Source organism: Eschrichtius robustus, chromosome 11 (assembly GCF_028021215.1).
Source record: "Eschrichtius robustus isolate mEscRob2 chromosome 11, mEscRob2.pri, whole genome shotgun sequence".
NCBI lineage: Eukaryota > Metazoa > Chordata > Mammalia > Artiodactyla > Eschrichtiidae > Eschrichtius > Eschrichtius robustus.
The window spans coordinates 96,947,928-96,968,366 of record NC_090834.1 but is presented as its reverse complement, the minus strand read 5'-3'; the positions used below and the strand labels follow the sequence as shown (position 1 = coordinate 96,968,366).

Below are 20,439 nucleotides of genomic sequence, written 5' to 3'. Positions count from 1 at the left end.
TTTGCTAGATGATGCTTTAACATCTGACTCTACCTTCTAGAACTTCTCCTTTTGAAGTAGTGCAGAAGATGGGAGGACAAGCAGTAGGCTGACAAGGTCCAAGAAGGATCATTAATACCACATCTGCCAAGAATGGAAGCTATATACATTCTTGAGGGAGAATGAACAAAATGTCTTGCCTTGAAGCTAAAACAGGGAAAACCAGGAATAGATGGTTCATGCCATCTTCCTTCCTTTTTTTTCCTGTTGGCTCCTCTGAATACAAGAGGCACATTTTTCAGGTTCTCAGTGTTACATGCTCAATTCAGTGAGCCCACAAGGATGAGTCAGAAAGGAATGGGTTAAGTTGTTTCCCCAACAGTTCAGGTTCCCCAAAGTAACTCGAAAAGTCACCTGAAAGAACTATGATACTCTATTTAATTAGTAATTAAAATCAAGTACAACACAATTTCTGCCTAATCTCTCATATTGCTTGTACCCAAACGGAAACGCTCACCATAATTAAAGTTGCCCAAATTGCTGCTATATTTCCCACTAGGAGGATTATAAATCTGCCTGGCATCCCTTTTTGGTCCTGCTGAAGACTTCTTGGGTGGTGAGCCTGAAGTTGTATCTTCATTGGCTCTCTTTTGCCTATAATGGTAGGAAGAACAGCAATTAAAAAAAATTCTTTTATAGCAGAGGCTATCAATATATTTATTATATCTGTTACAAAAGACATCCCAAAGATGACAGTCACATCAGAAAAAAGGAAATAACATTCTGATGTCATCAAATTAACTGTGCTTCAGTTATGCAGACATTGTATTTACAAGGCTTTACAACAATCTGAAATATGTAGCTTCATAGATTATACACAAGTGACTCATTTTATAAAACTTGTCAGGAAAGTCTTATTAAGTTACAGCAATACGGACAAAGGTTTGAAATTCCAGAGTTGTATTCTACCAGTTTATTTTATAAATACTAGATTAGATTTTATATTTTAAGTCATGCTTCTAATAGTCATAGTTTAACATCTTATTAAGAATCATTTAACTAATAATGTACCACTTTGTACAGGAAATGTAAAATCTGAATTCAGATTTTTTCGTATTTGTAAATCAAACATTAGAACACTTTAATCCCTTTAAATATGTTTCTTACCCAATTTCAACCTTCTGTACAGGTTTCCAGGATAGTGTTACTGTGCTCTTATAAGAAGGAGGAATGTGGAAGAGATCCTGAAGAGACAAAATTAGAGATTTCTAATGTGTTTGGTGGTGCGGGGAGTGGTGGTAAGGGTAGAAAACAGGGAGACACACTTTAATTTTAGGAAGGGAAACTAATTTATCCTTCTTGCTTTTGCGCTGATGACTAAAATAATAACCTAAAAAATAAACTGCAAGAGAAAAGTAAACAAGGACAATTTGTTTACAAATTACATCTATTACTTCAATGTTATTTTGTGCACATCACTTAAGAAACTGCAGCTAACTTTTTTCAAATGTCATTTCAAGTTATACGACAAAAATATCAATATTTATCAACTTTAATCAAATCCACAAGTAGTTTCTTTTGCACAGGTGCAGTCACTGACGTGCTTTAAGGAAGATACAATGGTGCACTCTGCATTTGCTTTTGCAGGTTTTTAAGTGGTTCAAAACTAGAACAAAACTAAAGGTCTGGCTAATCATGTTTTTCTTCCCCTCAAATATCTATATATTACCAATAAGGAAAAAACCCACAAGATTTAAGTACTAAATTATTAATATATGGTAATGCAAATATTTGCTGAATTTAAATGTTAACATAATCCAGAACTGAAATAATCTAACCTCATAATACCCTCAAAACTATGAATGAATTTCTAAATATATTTATTCTTGGTATTTTACCTAACAGTTCTTACCAGTTTTACTCTAATTTTTATATACAGGCAAAATCTGATAAAAGTAAACTAAGTTTCTTTCACAGTTAATGTGAATAAAAATCATCTCCTACTATATAAAACTTAAGTCCAGGGTACCAGATAAATGCAGGAAACTAGCCAATATAAAGTCCTTTGAAACAAAAATTCTTGAGGTTTCTAGTTGGAGTGATTTAGCATATAATAATGTTATTTATTAAGAAAGTGTCAACAGGAAGAAGAAGGGGGAAGTCTTCAATTTTAAACATGTTAAATCTCAGGTGACAATGGGAAACTGGAGTTATAGTTTGTGGATTCACTGAAATAGAAGTGAAGGTAAATTTTGGAATTAGATGCGTCTGGTTAGGTAGGAACTAAAGAATGCAAGCAGATGCCATGGATGGACCAAAGCACACCAGTTTTTCTTGTGATTTCCCTAAAACAAAGAATTGATTGTCATAGTTAAAAAATATTTCAGAATTTTTTGGTCAGGTACCCTACACATTGGTTGCTGACCCTATTCATCACTCTTCCCCACACAACTTCCTACTGCAGTCATCTTTAAATCACTATGGTTTCCTGAACAGGAAACTGTCTCATCTCCATGTGTTGGGTCATAGTATTTGCTAAGTTTAAAATGTTAACATCATAGTATATCTTCAACTTTGACTTATAGCATCAATTCAAATGAAGTCAAATCTCACATTTTAATGTATTAATCCACCGTTTGAAATTATTTATATTTGAGATTTGAAATAAATGGTGGCTATGATAAAAATTTTCTTTGCGATGAGTCAGTATTCTTACCTCTTCTGTTTTTAATGCCTTTTCACTTTTCCTGTTGGCAATGATACTCATCCCTCAATGTCTCACTGTTTTCTCTGAAAAGCTTCCCTTTCTCTTCTGATAAAAAGTAAGTATTCCATGGGATTTTTACCAGATTAGTTTTAAGGCATATCACTAGCCCTGATTTTGTTGCTGTTAGGCTTTGTGCTATAAGTGTTACAAATATTTCTTTCTCCCATCTGGCTATAATACTATCAACTTATAACAGTACTGTTAACTTACAGTATCAAATGATGGCTACTTTGTTGTGATTCCTTTTTTGTTCTCTCAGGTTATTAGTTTTTTGTTTAGGCTAACAGATACTTGGGGAGGGTAAACAGAACTGAAGGATATTTATGGCTTAATGGTAAGTATAGAAAACTCTCAATTTATTACATAGACAAGTTAACAGAAAAGACCACAGGACAACATTTCATGTGCCACATAAGACTGTTCATTCTTAGTGTAAGCAAAGCAGGGTTTTATTGGTCATTCAAAAGGACCCGATAGCATTAAGACTATAAGAATTTATAAGTCAGTGAAATTTCTGAGTCTAAATGTATCTGCTCCAATGCTCTGGGTCAGAAGAACTCTGCATGCCTCCCTTTGTTTGCAGTATCTTCTGCAATAACTTTTAAATAAATAAAACAATGTATTATTCTATAATTGCTACAAAAACGTCACTCGGTGTTATGAAAGGCATAAAGCTTTAAAAGGCCAAACATCTGGAATGTAATGGCGTCTCTCCTTAACCAGTACCATTGCAGACATAAAGACATATGGAAAACCTCTTGCACTAACTTTCTAGCTGGCTGGGATGACTTGATAAGAAAGGAAGACTTACCTTGATTAAAACATTGATATTATTTGTTATTTTCAATGCAACAACTTTAATCTTGTTCTGCAAAAGGAAAACAAAATTAAATTAAAATGCCAGTAACTTTCATGATGTATATTTCATTCCCGTATAGAACATGAATAATTCCACTTCTCTTTCAGAATCATTTCTACAGTTAGAGAATTCCTTGGTTTATATTTACTGATAATGCTCAATCCTATTTCTTGACTCTAAACAAGTGTAGAAAGGGCAAAGAAAGCAAATAATCTTTATCTTCCCTTGACAGGTTAGAACATTTAAGTGTTATATCTATAATTTACTTGAAAAACGAGTAAGGGACAGGTCATGGGCACACAGCAGTTGTTTTAAAAAAAATATCAGTTTATGTTACAGGAAGACATAATGAAAACTTAAAATATTTCATTAGGACCAAGATGACGATTGATCAAAATAGATGAGATCAGGGAAAACCAAAAATCCCAACATAAACACATATAGTTTGGTACAGAATTGGCAGTTTAATATTTTTTTCTAATGTAAACTAATATTTGGGCTTCAAAAAGGTGAAATTAAAAATATCACAATTGCTAATCAAATATTTAAACAGAATGTGCTGCTAATGAGACCCTAGTGAAAGACTGGTATGCATCAACATTTGATAACATTGTTCACAAACATTGGAAACATTCAAGACATTTCAACAATGATAAAGTTTCCTATATAACTTAGCATATAACTAAATATGTAGTCTTCTAACATTGTATCTTCAACTTAGAGTTGTATCATCCTTCAAATAAAGTCCAATGTTACATTTGAGTATATGAATTCAGTCTGAATTTGTAATAAATGGTGGCTATTATAAAAATTTCCCAACAAGATGTAACTGAGTACTCTTACCTCTTCTGTTTTTAAGGCCTCGCCTGTTTTACCCTGGAGAGCCAAGCGAAGTTGTCTGATATAAACCTGCAGGCCCCGTGCAAAGTACTGCAGCCTAAATGAAGAAGTATTTGCTAATTAACAAATCATCACTTCAACTTTGCTTTTATACCTCAACTTTGTTTTTAAATTCAAAGAATACTACAGCTAAATGACCTTTACCAATAAAGAGTAAATTTTGAGGGCGACTTTCTTTTAATTATCAATGTATGATCATAAGAGATACACAAATAAGTAAAATAAAAGCAGTTTTTCTTCGTCAAAAATTGGAATAGATCCACACTCAACCTGGCAAGGGAAACACTTCTGGCACTGTGCTAAGGACCTGCAAGGCATGTGCCTAAATTAGAAACAACCAGGAGCCATGGACTAGAATCAGGTGGCCTGGGTTCTTCTCTTCCACTAGCCAAATGAAGGTCAAGTGACATAGACAAGTCACTTAATCTCTATGTTTACCTGCTAAGGAGGGAGTGTTTGACCCATTTGCACCTTAGGGTCCAGTTTAAAAATAAAACAAAACTGCAGATTTTGCAAAGGATGTTGAGTAATCTCTTTTTCAAATTTGTTCCCAGGTAATATGTGAAGAAAGGTGGTAACGTAACTCCATCCCGCCAACTTCTAGGAACTCTGCTTAACAACATGGCATCGCTGTTTTTTTTCACTTTCAGAGTAATTTCCTAAGATGCCTGCTTCTGGTCAAACGTTTCACCAAGTATTAAACCTCTGCCTTACCAAAGCATAGAGGACAATAACAGATGATACAGTGGCCAAGCATCTCAAAACTTAAGATGTGAATTTGTTCATGGAATGATTTAATACAAAATATCTTCAGGAAAACGACTTATATTGATTTCTCCAGTGCTGCTCCTCCAGCTGCACTGTAAGGTACTAATAACACTATAAGACAGTAATAGCAGATACAGTTTACTGAATACCCACTATGTGCCAGGCACTGTGCTTAAAGCTTTTCATCCATTGTCTCATTTAATTCTCACAACTCTATAAGGCAGGTACTATTATCAATAAATTTAACAGCTGAGGACAATTTGGGGTGTTAGAGAGGTAAGGGAACCTGCCCAAGATCATGAAGCAAGTAGGGAGAGCCAGAGTTCATTTGTGAAAAAGGTCATCTTCTCCCATGCATTTGCTATGCCACAATAGTTGTATGTTTATATATATTCCTGTTTTGTGGATCTTCCATTCTTTTGCACTGCAGTAAGGCAGGGTGGGGAAAAAGCTCTTATAAAATGAAAACAAAACCTAGGGAGCTTCAAGATAGCTTTCACCTTTGTCAAAGACTGGCCACTTCAATCATACATCACCTGATTTTGAAATCTTTGAGCTTTTCTGCATTCAGCTTGGCTGTTAAGAAATCTGGAAGTTTTCGGCCCAACTGGTGAAAGCTATACAACAAACATTCCACATAACTGAACTGCAGCTTGGGTTCTTCATTACCAGCGTTCTCCCCGTTTTCTGCTTCTTCTGGAGGGAGAGGCATATACTCCTAAGACATGAAAATAGAGAGATGTATGCAATCTGCTCTAGACACTCTTATTATAAGCATATACTCAAGTAATTATACGGCACGCTTTTAAGACATGAAGCATTAAAAACTAACAAGATCAGAAATTTAAGTAAGATATCCCTTTTACATATTGGATCAATAACCCAGCCTGTCAACATCCCATATTAACCTATAGTATAGCTGCTACTACTGCTACTACTACTACTGACAGTGAAAGTGACTAACATTTATTAGGTACTAGGCAGATGAACGAACTGAAGTTCTGAGAGCTTAGGTAAGTTTCCCAGAGTTAATAAGCTGAAGAGGCAGGATTCAACCTGGGTTTGACATCAAAAGCTGATGTTCTTAAAACAGTATGGAGGTTCCTTAAAAAACTAAAAATAGAGTTACCATATGATCCAACAATCCTACTCCTGGGCATATATCCAGAGAAAACTCTAATTCAAAAAGATACATGCACCCCAATGTTCATAGCAGCACTACTTACAATAGCCAAGATATGGAAGCAACCTTAATGTCCATCAACAGATGAATGGATAAAGATGTGGTATATATATATATGTAGACACACACACATATACACAAACACAATGGAATACGACTCAGCCATAAAAATGGATGCAATAATGCCATTTGCATTATGGATGCCATTGCAACATGGATGGACCTAGAGATTATCATACCAAATGAAGTATGTCAGACAGAAAAACAAATATCTTATGATGTCACTTATATGTGGAATCTAAAATATGATACAAATGAACTTATTTACAAAACAGAAACAGACTCACAGACATAGAAAATAAACTTATGGTTACCAAAGGGGAAAGGAGGGGGAGGGATAAATAAGGAGTTTGGGATTAGCAGATACAAACTACTATATATAAAATTAAGATAAACAACAAGATCCTACCATATAGCACAGGGAACTATATTCAATATCTTATAATAAACCATAATGGAAAAGAATATGAAAAAGAATATATATAACTGGATCACTCTGTTGTACACTAGAAACTAATACAACATTGTAAATCAACTATACTTAAAACAAAAAAAAGTTGATGCTCCTAGAAAAAATACTCCTAGAAGTTATATGGAACCAGAAAAGACCCCAAATAGCCAAAGAAATCCAGAGAAAGAACAAAGCAACAGGCATCACACTTCCTGATTTCAAGCTAGGCTATAAAGTTACAGTCATCAAAACAGTACAGTACTGGCATAAAAAAAGAGAAACAGACCAATGGAACAGAATCAAGAGCCCAGAAATACACCCAAGCAGAGATGGTCAACTAATATTTGACAAGGGAGCCAAGAATATTCAATGGAGAAAAGACAGTCTCTTCAGTAGATGGTGCTGGGAAACTAGATATGCACATGTAAAACAATGAAACTGCACCCATATCTTACACCACTCACAAAAATTAACTTGAAATGGTTAAAGACTTAAGTGTTAAGACCTGAAGCCATGAAATTCCTAGAAGAAAACATAGGAATAAAGCTCCCTGATGTGGGTCATGGTAATGATTTTTTGGGTATGACACCTAAATCACAAGCCACAAAATAAAAAAACAAATGGGACTGCATCAAACTAAAAAGCTTCTATATAGCAAAGTGAAAAGATAACCTGTGAAATGGAAAAATGTATTTGCAAACTATGTATCTGACAAGGGGTTAATATCCAAAATATATAAATACACATACAGCCCAACAGCAAAAAACCAAATAATCCAATCAAAAAATGGACAAAAGAACTTTAACAGACATTTCTCCAAAGAAGATACGAAGGCCAACAAGCACATGAAAAGATGCTCAACATCACTAGTCATTAGGGAAATGCAAATTAAAACCACAGTGAGATATTGGCTCATACCTGTTAGAATGGCCATCATCAAAAAGACAAGAGATAGGGGCAGTTTTGGAAGTTTTAGCTAAGGCAATCAGAGAAGGAAAAGAAATAAAAGGGATCCAAATCAGAAAATAAAAAGTAAAACTTTGACTGTCTGCAGATGACATGATACTGTACATAGAGAATCCTAAAGATGCTACCAGAAAACTACTAGATCTAATCAATGAATTTTGTAAAGTAGCAGGATACAAAATTAATGCGCAGAAATCTCTTGTATTCCAAACACTAACAACAAAAAATCTGAAAGAGAAATTAAGGAAACATTCCCATTTACCACTGCAACAAAAAGAATAAAATATCTAGGAATAAATCTACCTAAGGAGACAAAAGACCTGTATGCAGAAAACTATAAGACACTGATGAAAGAAATCAAAGATGATACAAACAGATGGAGAGATATACCATGTTCTTGAATTGGAAGAATCAACATTGTGAAAATGACTATACTACCCAAAGCAATCTACAGATTCAATGCAATCCCTATCAAACTACCAATGGCACTGTTCACAGAACTAGAACAAAAAATTTTACAATTTGTATGGAAACGCGAAAGACCCCGAATAGCCAAAGCAATCTTGAGAAAGAAAAACGGAGCTGGAGGAATCAGGCTCCCTGCCTACAGACTATACTACAAAGATACAGTAATCAAGACAGTATGGTACTGGCACAAAAACAGAAATATAGATCAATGGAACAGTATAGAAAGCCCAGAGATAAACCCACACACATATGGTCCCCTTATCTTTGACAAAGGAGGCAAAAATATACAACGGAGAAAAGACAGCCTCTTCAATAAGTGGTGCTGGGAAAACTGGACAGCTACATGTAAAAGAATGAAATCAGAACACTTCCTAACACTATACACAAAAATAAACTCAAAATGGATTAAAGACCTAAATGTAAGGCCAGATACTATACAACTTAGAGGAAAACACAGGCAGAACACTCTATGACATAAATCACAGCAGGATCCTTTTTGACCCACCTCCTAGAGTAATGGAAATAAAAACAAAAATAAACAAATGGGACCTAATGAAACTTAAAAGCTTTTGCACAGCAAAGGAAAACATAAGCAAGACGAAAAGACACCTCTCAGAATGGGAGAAAATATTTGCAAACAAAGCAAATGACAAAGGATTAATCTCCAAAATATACAAGCAGTTCATGCAGCTCAACATCAAAAAAACAAACAACCCAATCCAAAAATGGGCAGAAGACCTAAACAGACATTTCTCCAAAGATATACAGATTGCCAACAAACACATGAAAGAATGCTCAACATCCCTAATCATTAGAGAAATGCAAATCAGAACTGCAATGAGGTATCACCTCACAACGGTCAGAATGGCCATCATCAAAAAAATCTACAAACAATAAATGCTGGAGAGGGTGTGGAGAAAAGGGAACCCTCTTGCACTGTTGGTGGGAATGTAAATTGATACAGCCACTATGGAGAACAGTATGGAGGTTCCTTAAAAAACTAAAAATAGAACTACCATACGACCCAGCAATCCCACTACTGGGCATATACCCTGAGAAAACCATAATTCAAAAAGAGTCATGTACCACAATGTTCACTGCAGCACTATTTACAATAGCCAGGACATGGAAGCAACCTAAGTGTCCATCGACAGATGAATGGATAAAGGTGTAGCACATATATACAATGGAATATACTCAGCCATAAAAAGAAACGAAATTGAGTTACTTGTAGTGAGGTGGATGGACCTAGAGTCTGTCATACAGAGTGAAGTTAGCCAGAAAGAGAAGAACAAATATCATATACTAATGCATATATGTGGAATCCAAAAAAATGGTACAGATGAGCCTATTTGTAGGGCAGGAATAGAGACGTAGAGGTAGAGAACGGACATGCGGACATGGAGGGTAAGGGGAGGGTGGGACGAATTGGGAGATTAGGTTTGACATAAATACACTACCATGTGTAGAAGAGACAGCTAGCGGGAACCTGCTGTATAGCACAGGGAGCTCAGCTCAGTGCTCTGTGATGACTTAGACAGGTGGGATGGAGGGGGGTTGGCAGCGAGGTCCAAGAGGGAGGGGTTTTATGTATACATATAGCTTATTCACTTCATTGTACAGTGGAAACTAACAAAACATTGTAAAGCAATTATACTCCAATTAAAAACAAAAAAAGATGGCCTATTTCCTCCACAATTATGATTAATGGCTTTATTTCCAGGTTGCTAAAGCCATTTGGCCTTGAGCAGTAACCTTGATGGTGATCTGGTGCAAACATTTAAAATATTTTGATAAAGGAATAGCAGAAAGACTTACTATATAAATCCTGTATTATATTTTGTCTAAAGCATCAACAACAGAAGAAGTGCCAAAGATTAAAACAGATTTTATTTTTAAAGTAAACAACGTGTGGTCTGAGCAGCTAACAACACTACAATTATTATCTAAATCATTTCAAAATCTGGTTCTCCATAATCTAGAAATTAATACTACACTATTAGACTTTGGGGCTGTATACTGACTATGCCATAAGGAAAGAAAAAAGTTCTTACCAATAACTTATCAAACAATTTCCTTAAATTTGTTTCTAGCTTTTCCATGTCACCACAAAATGAACTCATTTCAGCCAACAGTTTCAATACCTAAAACACACAATTCACTATTAGCATTCTTTTTGAATGAGCAAGGGTTATAAAATAATAATTATTCCACATAACTATTTAATACTGCTTATTTTTCAATTAGGCTTTTACAGAATCATAACATTTGAACTGGAAAAAAAATTTAGAGATGCAGCCCTATTTTACTGTTGAGGAAACTGAAGGTCAGAGAGATTATGTGACTTGGCTAAGTCACAACGTATGTGAGTGGCAGGGCAGACTCTAAAACCCAGATCTCATGACTCTCAATATATCTGTGAGAATTAGTAAGGAAAAGAATATACATGACACTTTCTGCTACAGGTTAACAACGTACAAGAAAGAGACAATGAGCAAGAACTCTTAACAGCAAAGAATTATTTACTAACATTTAGGATGGGCCTCCTTTGCTATCAAACTTAGTCTCTGGATACTAACTCAAAGTATCAGTAATTGCCACTATTCTTTAGGTTCATCTCTGCTTTACTCAATTCCAGTCTGATAAGCCAAACCCAGGACATGTGAAGGAAACCACAGTGTAAGTGCACAGTGAGACTCTTCTCTATCCTAAAGACCCATGAAGGAAATGGCACATACATTTCCATATTTCAATTCAATTCAACAATCATTACTAGGTGCTTTTCAGAATTCTACATTAGATTCTGAGGATTCAGAGAGGAATAAGGTTAAATTGGGGAGAAAAATATAGAGTATTTTATATGCTGTAAAAAAAAATGTATATGTACATTACAGTTGAGATATAAAGGGGACAGAGAGTAGTCAATTCTATTGGAGAACGGATAAAGGACGTTTTATGTTAACTGGTTAAATCTGGCTCTATCAGTCATAGAGATAGGAACTGTCATAATTGAACAACATATTTAAAAGTATTAAGGCTACAAAGGCAGAGACTTAGACTATAATGAAAACTATAGGCAGTGCTTTCCTACTGTAGCAAACTCTCAATGAATCCATAAAGCATTCCTATGTAATTAATCCTGGGACAGGTTACTAGCTAGCCACCACCAGGCCTTAAATCTCTTAGAAATCAGATCAAAGTTAGTGGTTTACATTTATGTTGAAATACGGGAATGACTTTTCAGTGCTAAAAGCAGAAATTTTCTCTTACCTCCAACTGTATATCAAGACCCTCCACTGGGGTAGTCAAGGAACTGAGGTTAGGGAGAACTTGCTCACAGAAATAAGTCACAAACCTTGTGGAATGAACATTTTTCTGTAAAAAATCCAAAGAACACTGAATTGTCAAAAACAAAACAAAAAATATATATATACATATATTATATTCTCTCAAACAGTAGAATGTCAATAGACAAATGCTCAGTACCAAAGCATCAAGTACTGTGGCTAAAATACAACAGAGTGCATACCCCAGAGCACCCCAGGAATAACCTCAATAGACAATATATACTTTGTTGCAAAGTAATCTGGAGCACTGGGACTTTTATACATCTTTCAACTCTTATTTGATTCTCAGGTCAAATTTTGGGGGAAACTTTAGTGTCGAATTTTAGACTGTACATTCCCCCTTTAGAAGGACAGCTCCTTTATTTATTTATTTAAAAAACATTTATTTATCTATTTGGTTGTGCTGGGTCTTAGTTGTGGCAGGCAGGCTCCTTAGTTGCAGCTCACAGGCTCCTTGGTTGTGGTATGCACGTGGGATCTATTTCCCTGACCAGGGATCGAACCCAGGCCCCCTGCGTTGGGAGTGCCAAGTCTTAACCACTGCACCACCAGGGAAGTACCAGGACAGCTCCTTTAAATTGTGTTTTTCAAACTTTGCTATGCACATCTCAGAAGATTCATGGCCAGAGGAAGCACAAGGCCAGAGATAAAGAGCAAATGTACCTACAACAACAATCTAAAAAATTTAAGGAAAAAAAAAAAGTTAAATTACTAAACTAAGTGTTTTAAAAACTCAGTGAAACTATAAAGTATGACGCAAAATCTCAAGATTTTTAAAAAGTCCCGAAGCAAGACTATAAAGAAATTTCTTGCTGCTTTGGGCTCTTCACCTAGGCCTCCATAAAATAAATAATAGCTCCATTGGGTTAATACTTTTATGCAAAGGTTTGAGGAGAACGCTCAAGTGTATATCTATAGAATTTTAAGCTAATAAAGTAATCAAAATACCAGGTATAAAACAAAGAGCTCACAGAGAAGAGGGGTACCGCCTGCCGAGTGCACTGTAAAAGCCTGTCCACACAGTCAGGATCCGAGGGATTGAAGGTTTGTTCCAGGTCAGCCTGTTCAGCCACCAACTCTACCAGTTGCTGCCTTCCACTCACTGTCTGTAAGCTTTTTAACCCAGATAGTATCTTCATAAACAGGACAAATTCCTCACCAGTCACGTCTTCTAGGACCTGGAAAGAGACAATTCAGAACAGTTATTAGTTTCTTTATCATTTGAATGGCAAAGAAATATCAATACTGAAACAGCACAGCAAATTTGTTTTGCAAAGTCAGTTTGCTGCTAATGTTCCTGAAATACTGAAGAGAGGACAACTTCAAGCTTCAGTCAAGTTAGCTTCAGAATAAACCATGCATTCTCAATGGTGCGCTACATTGTTTCCAATGGAACAAAATTTGGTTCTTGGAAAATTTTACTCTTTTTTTACGTATAAAGCACAGATATACATACAGTACATAAACAGATATACAGTATATCTGTGGTATTAAAATTTCATGGGATAGTGGCTAAGGGAAAAAATATCTAAAAAGGCTCTTCAGGGGGTGATAGCCAAAAAAAAAAAAAGATGGAGAAAATGTGGCAATAAACTGTTAAATCAGACTCAGTTCCCTATATTTAAAAGCAGCCTCATTCACATTAATATGGTAATTGTATACAAAACAGGAGACCATGCAAATTTTAAGTGTTCCATATCAGTAGGTCTAAGCCTTTCTGTTCACTGACCAAAGGAGCAAGCAATCATGACGTATCCCACCAGATAACTAGCTGGGGCATAGGTGAAATATGCTGCTCCTTTCTCTCTCACTAAAGAAATCTTACCAATAAGCAAGTGAGTGGTGCTGTTAGAGAAAATTTTGAATTTTCCTGCACACATAAAAATAAATTATTCCCAAACATTGGTACTGTATGAATGAAAAGTTAATTGTGACGCACCTTTCAAATCTTAGCAACTATAACTATGCCAGCGCTGGGAGCACAAATAAGCATGGTCTCTAGAGCTTATAGTGTCATGGGATAGGATGAAACAATAGGTCATTTCAAGGTGACTTCATTTTCATTCTGAAATGATCCAGAATACTATGGGAGAATATCGTAAAATCAGGGAGGAAGGGCAGGAATTAGGTAAAAATTCCTAAAGGAAATGATTCCTTCCTGATGAATGCATAAATTTTAAGGATAACACCACAAAGGATTTAAATGTGATCAAACCCTTTAAATTAACACATTGATTCATCATTACAAGTGACCAAAGTGCAAAGCACAACATAAGAAAATCCTGAAGTTCTACAGTGGTTCTTATGGGATATATCACCTTATACACAAGCCACATATAGCACTGATGAATACTGCTAATTTCAAATATGTTCTTGTGCATTAGAGAAGTTCACTAAAGGATAACCGAAGCTTACCTTCTTGGATTCAGTTAGTATAAGTTCCTCTACTTCCTTTGTTAAGACTTCATCTGGTAAAGTCTTAAGTTTTGTAGAAAGGAATTTAATTGCTCGTTCTCTAACAATGTCCTCTCCTTGAAGAATTTGGCTGAACAAGCCACCTAAAGTCCCTGCAAAACAAAACAGTTGCATGTAGCAAGTCAATTCTATATAGGAATGAAAATTTTCAAGTTAATTTGAATTACAGTATTTCTTTTCAAGTGAATTAATAAACTTCCTGAATATCACTGATACTGGTTAAACTGTCTGAAATTTCTAAAGCCCCAACCATAAGAGTGATCATATGCTTTGTTCACAGATTCAGAATCAGCTTGAGCATGACTTTCCTTTTCTATCACTATTAATAATAAATAAACTCAGGTATTTTGGAAGAATTTCTTTAAAGTGGCAAAGGGAGTTTTTCCAATAGATTTCTAAGGGAAAATTTGATCTGTTTTTGCAATTATTTCTGCTGGTTTTTCAAGTCACAAACATCTTGAGCTAAGCTTTTTTTGGAGAACACTTAGAATTTTTATGAAACAGATGTCTGGGTGAATCCCAGACTTCATCCTTAATGAGTACTGCCAAACTCCCCAATTTTTTAGGACATTGAACACAATTCAGAACAAGAAGTGGCCTTACCTTTTGCATCCATCTTAAATATACTTAATAGGGCATTGTTCACTAAGTTAAATTCTGCAGAGTCATCTGGATAGAAAAAAAGTGGTACAATGTATAAAATAAATGAAAAATATCATCTGCTTCATTTTCAAACTTAAGACTCAACATAGTTTCTCACAGATTACATTGAGAGGAGACATATAACTAAGCATTTCTCTCAAGCACCAAGAAAATACATCTTTCTTGTAAGGGTAGAGAACCTGATCTAGTGTACCTGGAAAGCTCTTATGTTAAGAGGGTACAATTAAGAAACTACAGGAAATTGGGGGGCGGGGGGATGGTGGTGAATAAAAATTCCCCGAAGAATCCAGTCATTATACCTTTATGAATAGAATTCAAAATAAAACTAGAAATTAGATAATCACAAGTCAGTAAGCTTCAAACTACTGAATAAAAAAGAGAATTTAAATTGCTATCAGAGGTAGCACCTTCAGAAAAAAAAAAAAAGCTAAGAAAAACAGAGTCATTATTTCAGAGAGAATTTATATTTAGATAAAAGGGTATTAATAAAATTCCTTACCTGTCTGCAAAAGTTGGGTTAGTATATCTGCCACTCGGGGAAGATTTTCTCCAGTGGCAAATTGAGGCAGCTCTTTAATTGCTTGCCGTCGAATCTGAACATAATTTCAAACAAAAAATTAACCAAATACTATCATAAATAAAAACAACCTCAACCTTTAAAGAAAACAAAAACCACAGACAAACCATATAGGGGCATATGAGTCACAAAAATATGAGATTTTTAGCAGTTTTAGAAATAATTTACTCCAATTTAATATTCAAGCTTCACAGAATACTAAAACAAAATGTGGTGGAAAGGGACATTAAATACAATTATCTGGAGTAGGCAGATTTGAGATTATAAACAACAGTTTATATGCTGATTATACACAACCGTTGGGTTTTTACTACCTGTGGGTACATAATACAGTATCCCTCAAGAATGGCTACAGTGTCAATATCATATCTAATAACTATTTACTTTAGAATTTTCAGTATTGACTACTTAATACATTTGTGAATACATTCTGTGAACTTCATTCCAAATATGTGATCGTGGCTTATCTAGTTTAACATAAAAGTGCAAAGGAGTTAAATCTAACAAATTACGCATGAAATCATGATTTCATTTGAAAAGCCAGGGGCTAATAGTTGAAAATTCTTAGGAACCTGTATCAGCAGCCAGAAATGCTAATGGTTAATTCTGTTCCAAGGAAAAACTATTTCTTTTTATTCTAGTAATCACATACAATTTTTTCACAGGTCAATTATTTTTCTGCTATGCAAAATATTTAGGGGTGTTGAAACTATATTTTATGCTGCAATACTATTATTATTTTAAATATCCAATCAAGCATAAATTGACTACAAACTAACACTAGTCTGATTTCATATGCACAATGCGTAATAATCTAAGGAAAAGATGTGAGCCACAACCATTTTCAACAGTGGATAACAAATAAGCAAAACAAAGTATTATGTGATTCTACAGATTTTTCACAGTTGAAAGAACTAATATATTTTCTTACATGTAGATTTAAGCCTTGGTATGTTGTCACACCAGGCCACACTGCAGTATTTTATTGTGCATTGATATGATTGGTACTTCAGTTATATTAGCTACACACAGAAAATGTCTGAAAATGGCAAAAGCAACATCTGAAAACTTGTTGAAAAGTGTCAAACATAAACTTACTGATACGTCTTCATCCTCACAGAGGTCTAACTGTGCATTGATAGCAGAATCAGCCAATTCTGGAAAATGCTTAAAGAATTTTGGAATAAACTGAGCTGCTAATCTTTTTTCCTTGGTACCACCTTTGACACCATCCAATATCACTTGATAAGCATCTTTATGCTGAAAGAAAGAATGAAGTAGAAAAGAAACACAATTTTGAAGGATGGGAAGCTAAACAAACTTCTTTGAGTCTGCTTTAAATTAGCTAAATTTTACATAGGCTACGAAATGGGCTTATTTTGAAGTTTTACTGCTTAAATTTGACAGCTACCTTCCTACTATCTGCTCCCTGTCCCCCATGTTATTATTTGTGAGTTGGGAAAGAGAGAAGAATGACTCTGATATTAAGTGGAAAAAGCAAGTAAGTTTGTTATGTACCAACACTTCTTTATTCTAGTGATTACTGACCCTAGCCTTGTGATTGTATCATGCTTTAAAAATTTGTAATGAATATAATAGAATTCTCAAAGAATTGTGTTACATTTACTTAAATATATTTATCTGTTTCCAATTAGCACCTTGCAGAAGGTAGAGAGAATACACTCCTGAAATTAAGCAATATGAGGAAGGTTAGGAAGCTTTATTTTGCCTCATATTTTAGGATATAAAAATGGTAATTCATTCTATATGGCCAGCCAATTTCGATGAAGATAGATGCTAATATCACATATTTAACTTTTCATTAAAATAATACATTCAAAGCTCATTTGTTTCCTTTAAAAAAAAAATCAGAAGTGCTGTACCTCAGATACTCATAATGTGAAGAATCAACAAGTTCCCAATCCCCCCTACACACTTGCCTCCAAACCAGTCCTTTTATTAAATGGATCAGCTGGCAAACAAAGTAATAAATATCACAGCTACAGAATACTTTTAATTCCTGGAAAACCTTAAACATAATACAAATACCAAATATGTATTTACTCTGTATAAAGCAATTCTCTAAATGCTTTAGATAAGTGAGTTTACTTTATGCCATCAAGAGCAGATAACTAAAGAACAGCCAATGGATTAGAGAATTACCACAAATTTAGTTTTGTGATAATTCTTCTCATGGACAATATACTGTGTTAAGTGGAAAAAATATAGCAAGATGAAAAGTTATTTAGGTTCAGTGGGATCTCAATTAAGGACATTATTATTATTATCATTATTTTTGGCCGCCCTACAAGGCATGCAAGATCTTAGTTCCCCAACCAGGGATCGAACCCGTGCCCCCTGCAGTGGAAGCTCAAAGCCTTGACCGCTGGACCACCAGGGAAGTCCCAAGGACATTAAAAAATAATCAGAAATAAAGTGCTCCATGTATCAAAGGGCTATGATCACAATTAGATCTTCTAAAGGTACACATTTTAATATAATCTGCATAATTACTAGATTACTTTAAAAGTTCATAGATTGCCAACCTATCTAAAAACACAAATTCTAAAAATTAGTTCTAATAAACAAATTCCATCAAACTGATTAATGACAACTCCTTCTACTATCTTAAACATTAATACCACCCCCTAAATAACAGAAATTTCTGTGAATAAGGTTAGCTTCCTCATGAAATGCAGACACAAAATCAGTCTTCAGGAGTTACTATTTCAAAAGTGTATTATACACTTTTGGGCTTCCCTGGTGGTGCACTGGTTAAGAATCCACCTGCCAATGCAGGGGACATGGATTCGAGCCCTGGGCCGAGAAGATCCCACATGCCGCAGAGCAACTAAGCTCGTGCACCACAACTACTGAGCCTGCGCTCTAGAGCCCACAAGCCACAACTACTGAGCCCACAAGCCACAACTACTGAAGCCCACGTGCCTAGAGCCCGTGCTCTGCAACAAGAGAGGCCACGGCAATGAGAAGTCCATGCACCACAACGAAGAGCAGCCCCCACTTGCCGCAACTAGAGAAAGCCCACATGCAGCAACGAAGACCCAGTGCAGCCAAAAATAAATAAGTTTATATTAAAAAAAGTGTATTATACACTTTTTAGTGCAAAGGTTCGAAAAAATCATAGCTGACTTCTCTACCAATGTACACTCCTGTGGCTTGCTTCATAGCTTCTAGTAGACTTCATAAAATTGAAGTATTGAGCAGTCTGACATCCTTAGTTTTTGCAGAGTATCACAATCCAATTTCCTTTAACTCAAATTTCAGACTTTACTTATAAACCCCTTTGAATTGTCTAAAATTCACTGTCTAAAATTAAATGAAGGATCCCTGCTTAAAACAACCCATCCCCCTACCAAGGGAAAAAAAATGTGGAATAGAATAAAAAGGGATTATTAGCAACACTTACTGAAAGCCTACATGGAACTGTGGAATGCCTTCTGTACGTGCCTCACAATAATCCTGAGTTAGGTGTTACTATCCTTGTTTTTCAGATGAGAAAACCAAGGCTTAGAGAAGTGAAATAATTTGTCCAGAACCACATATAGTTAGTTAAGTAGCAGACCCAGGACCTGAACATAGTTCTGATGGGCTTTTAAGTCAAGATCTGTGCCTAATACCAAGCTTCTTTAATTGGAATCTTTCAAATTAGTGTCCTGAGATCTTAATTAACAAAGGAGGAGAGAAAGAAAAGCTTGCCAGATCGAGGATTGTCAAAGGTAAAATTTGAGTCCTAAATACAGTCACCACACAGGCATATAAATTGAAATGTAGTATACTAAACAGCAAGACCTTTGGAAAGTTAAGACATTTTAACATAGTCATAATAGAAATCAAAGTTTTTACCATTAATAGGCATCAGTTCTATCAAATAATTTCACAGACATTACTAATAGACTTCAACTAATTATCCTTTATGAAATGCAAAATAAAATGATATTCTTCCTTGCCAGCTTTGTGAATTATTTGTCTTTTAACTGTAGTACAGGGACAGGACTTTTTAACAGAAATCTCCCTAAAGTAATTACTACCTCTGCTTTTCAAAGTAGGAAACAAGATATAAGTGATATTTGCAGTGATCATAGTGATTTAGTAACAGGTAGGAATGTAACCATAAGAAAATGTTTCAAATACTACACAGCACTGTGTATCTTTGCTTTTCCAACAGTTGTATTTATATTTTAGCGGGATAAATTAATGATCCTAATAAGAAGCTTTAATTGTAAATGCTTTTAATGGATTTCTAAAGCTGTGTATTTGTGTGATTTTAATTTCTAATTAAAGGAGGAAACTCTAAAGAAATCTCTAAGATATTTTCAAGTAAAAAAGTCAGTTACAGAAAATAAATTAATTAATTAATTAAAAAAAAAAAATTAAAAAAAAAAAAAAAAAAAAAAAGAGAAAAAAGTCAGTTACAATTTGATCCACATTTGGCAGACACATTCTAAAAGTAAAACCTTGCAATTATGATTGTCAAATCACAACCGATATGCATAAGTGGTCACTGACATGCCGCGTAAGCCACGTTTGGGTCCAGGATGCAGCCTTTATGAAATAAAGCATTATTTTAGAGAAGAAAGGGTGTAGTTTCAACAAATTTCTCTAGTATGACATAAAAAGAAAATGGATAAGCTAAGCTATACTACTTCCTTCCTCAGGCTCAATTAATAAACTTAGTTTGAATTTAATACAAGTGTTAAGCTGTTAACACTTCTACATTATTTTTGAGTGATTATGAACTTGGTTGGTCTGTGATTTTAGCTTAAGCATACCAAAAAAAGTACCAAAAGAATGCTATTTCATGAAATATAAGTCAGTAAAGCTTATACTCTTCCACACTTAGGAGCCAATATACTCCTGTGTAAGAGAACATAGAAGGAAGGAGGAGCTTCAAGATGGCGGAAGAGTAAGACGCGGAGATCACCTTCCTCCCCAGAAATACATCAGAAATACATCTA

The 20,439-nt window shown here is 35.0% G+C and overlaps 1 protein-coding gene across 2 annotated transcripts in view; it reads right to left on the bottom strand.

Moving 5' to 3' along the window:
- The window catches only part of API5 (apoptosis inhibitor 5), a 37,272-nt gene that overhangs the window by 6,144 nt on the left and 10,689 nt on the right, over positions 1-20,439 (bottom strand). For both annotated transcript variants that reach the window (XM_068554639.1, XM_068554640.1), the window contains exons 2-13: positions 16,562-16,723; positions 15,386-15,479; positions 14,827-14,892; positions 14,164-14,315; positions 12,720-12,926; positions 11,672-11,776; positions 10,456-10,545; positions 5,810-5,991; positions 4,449-4,542; positions 3,558-3,614; positions 1,147-1,223; positions 497-633 (exon numbers count right to left, since the gene is read on the bottom strand). In XM_068554639.1, coding sequence (XP_068410740.1) covers positions 497-633; positions 1,147-1,223; positions 3,558-3,614; positions 4,449-4,542; positions 5,810-5,991; positions 10,456-10,545; positions 11,672-11,776; positions 12,720-12,926; positions 14,164-14,315; positions 14,827-14,892; positions 15,386-15,479; positions 16,562-16,723 — 1,423 coding nt within the window. The remainder of the gene's footprint in view (positions 1-496; positions 634-1,146; positions 1,224-3,557; positions 3,615-4,448; positions 4,543-5,809; positions 5,992-10,455; positions 10,546-11,671; positions 11,777-12,719; positions 12,927-14,163; positions 14,316-14,826; positions 14,893-15,385; positions 15,480-16,561; positions 16,724-20,439) is intronic.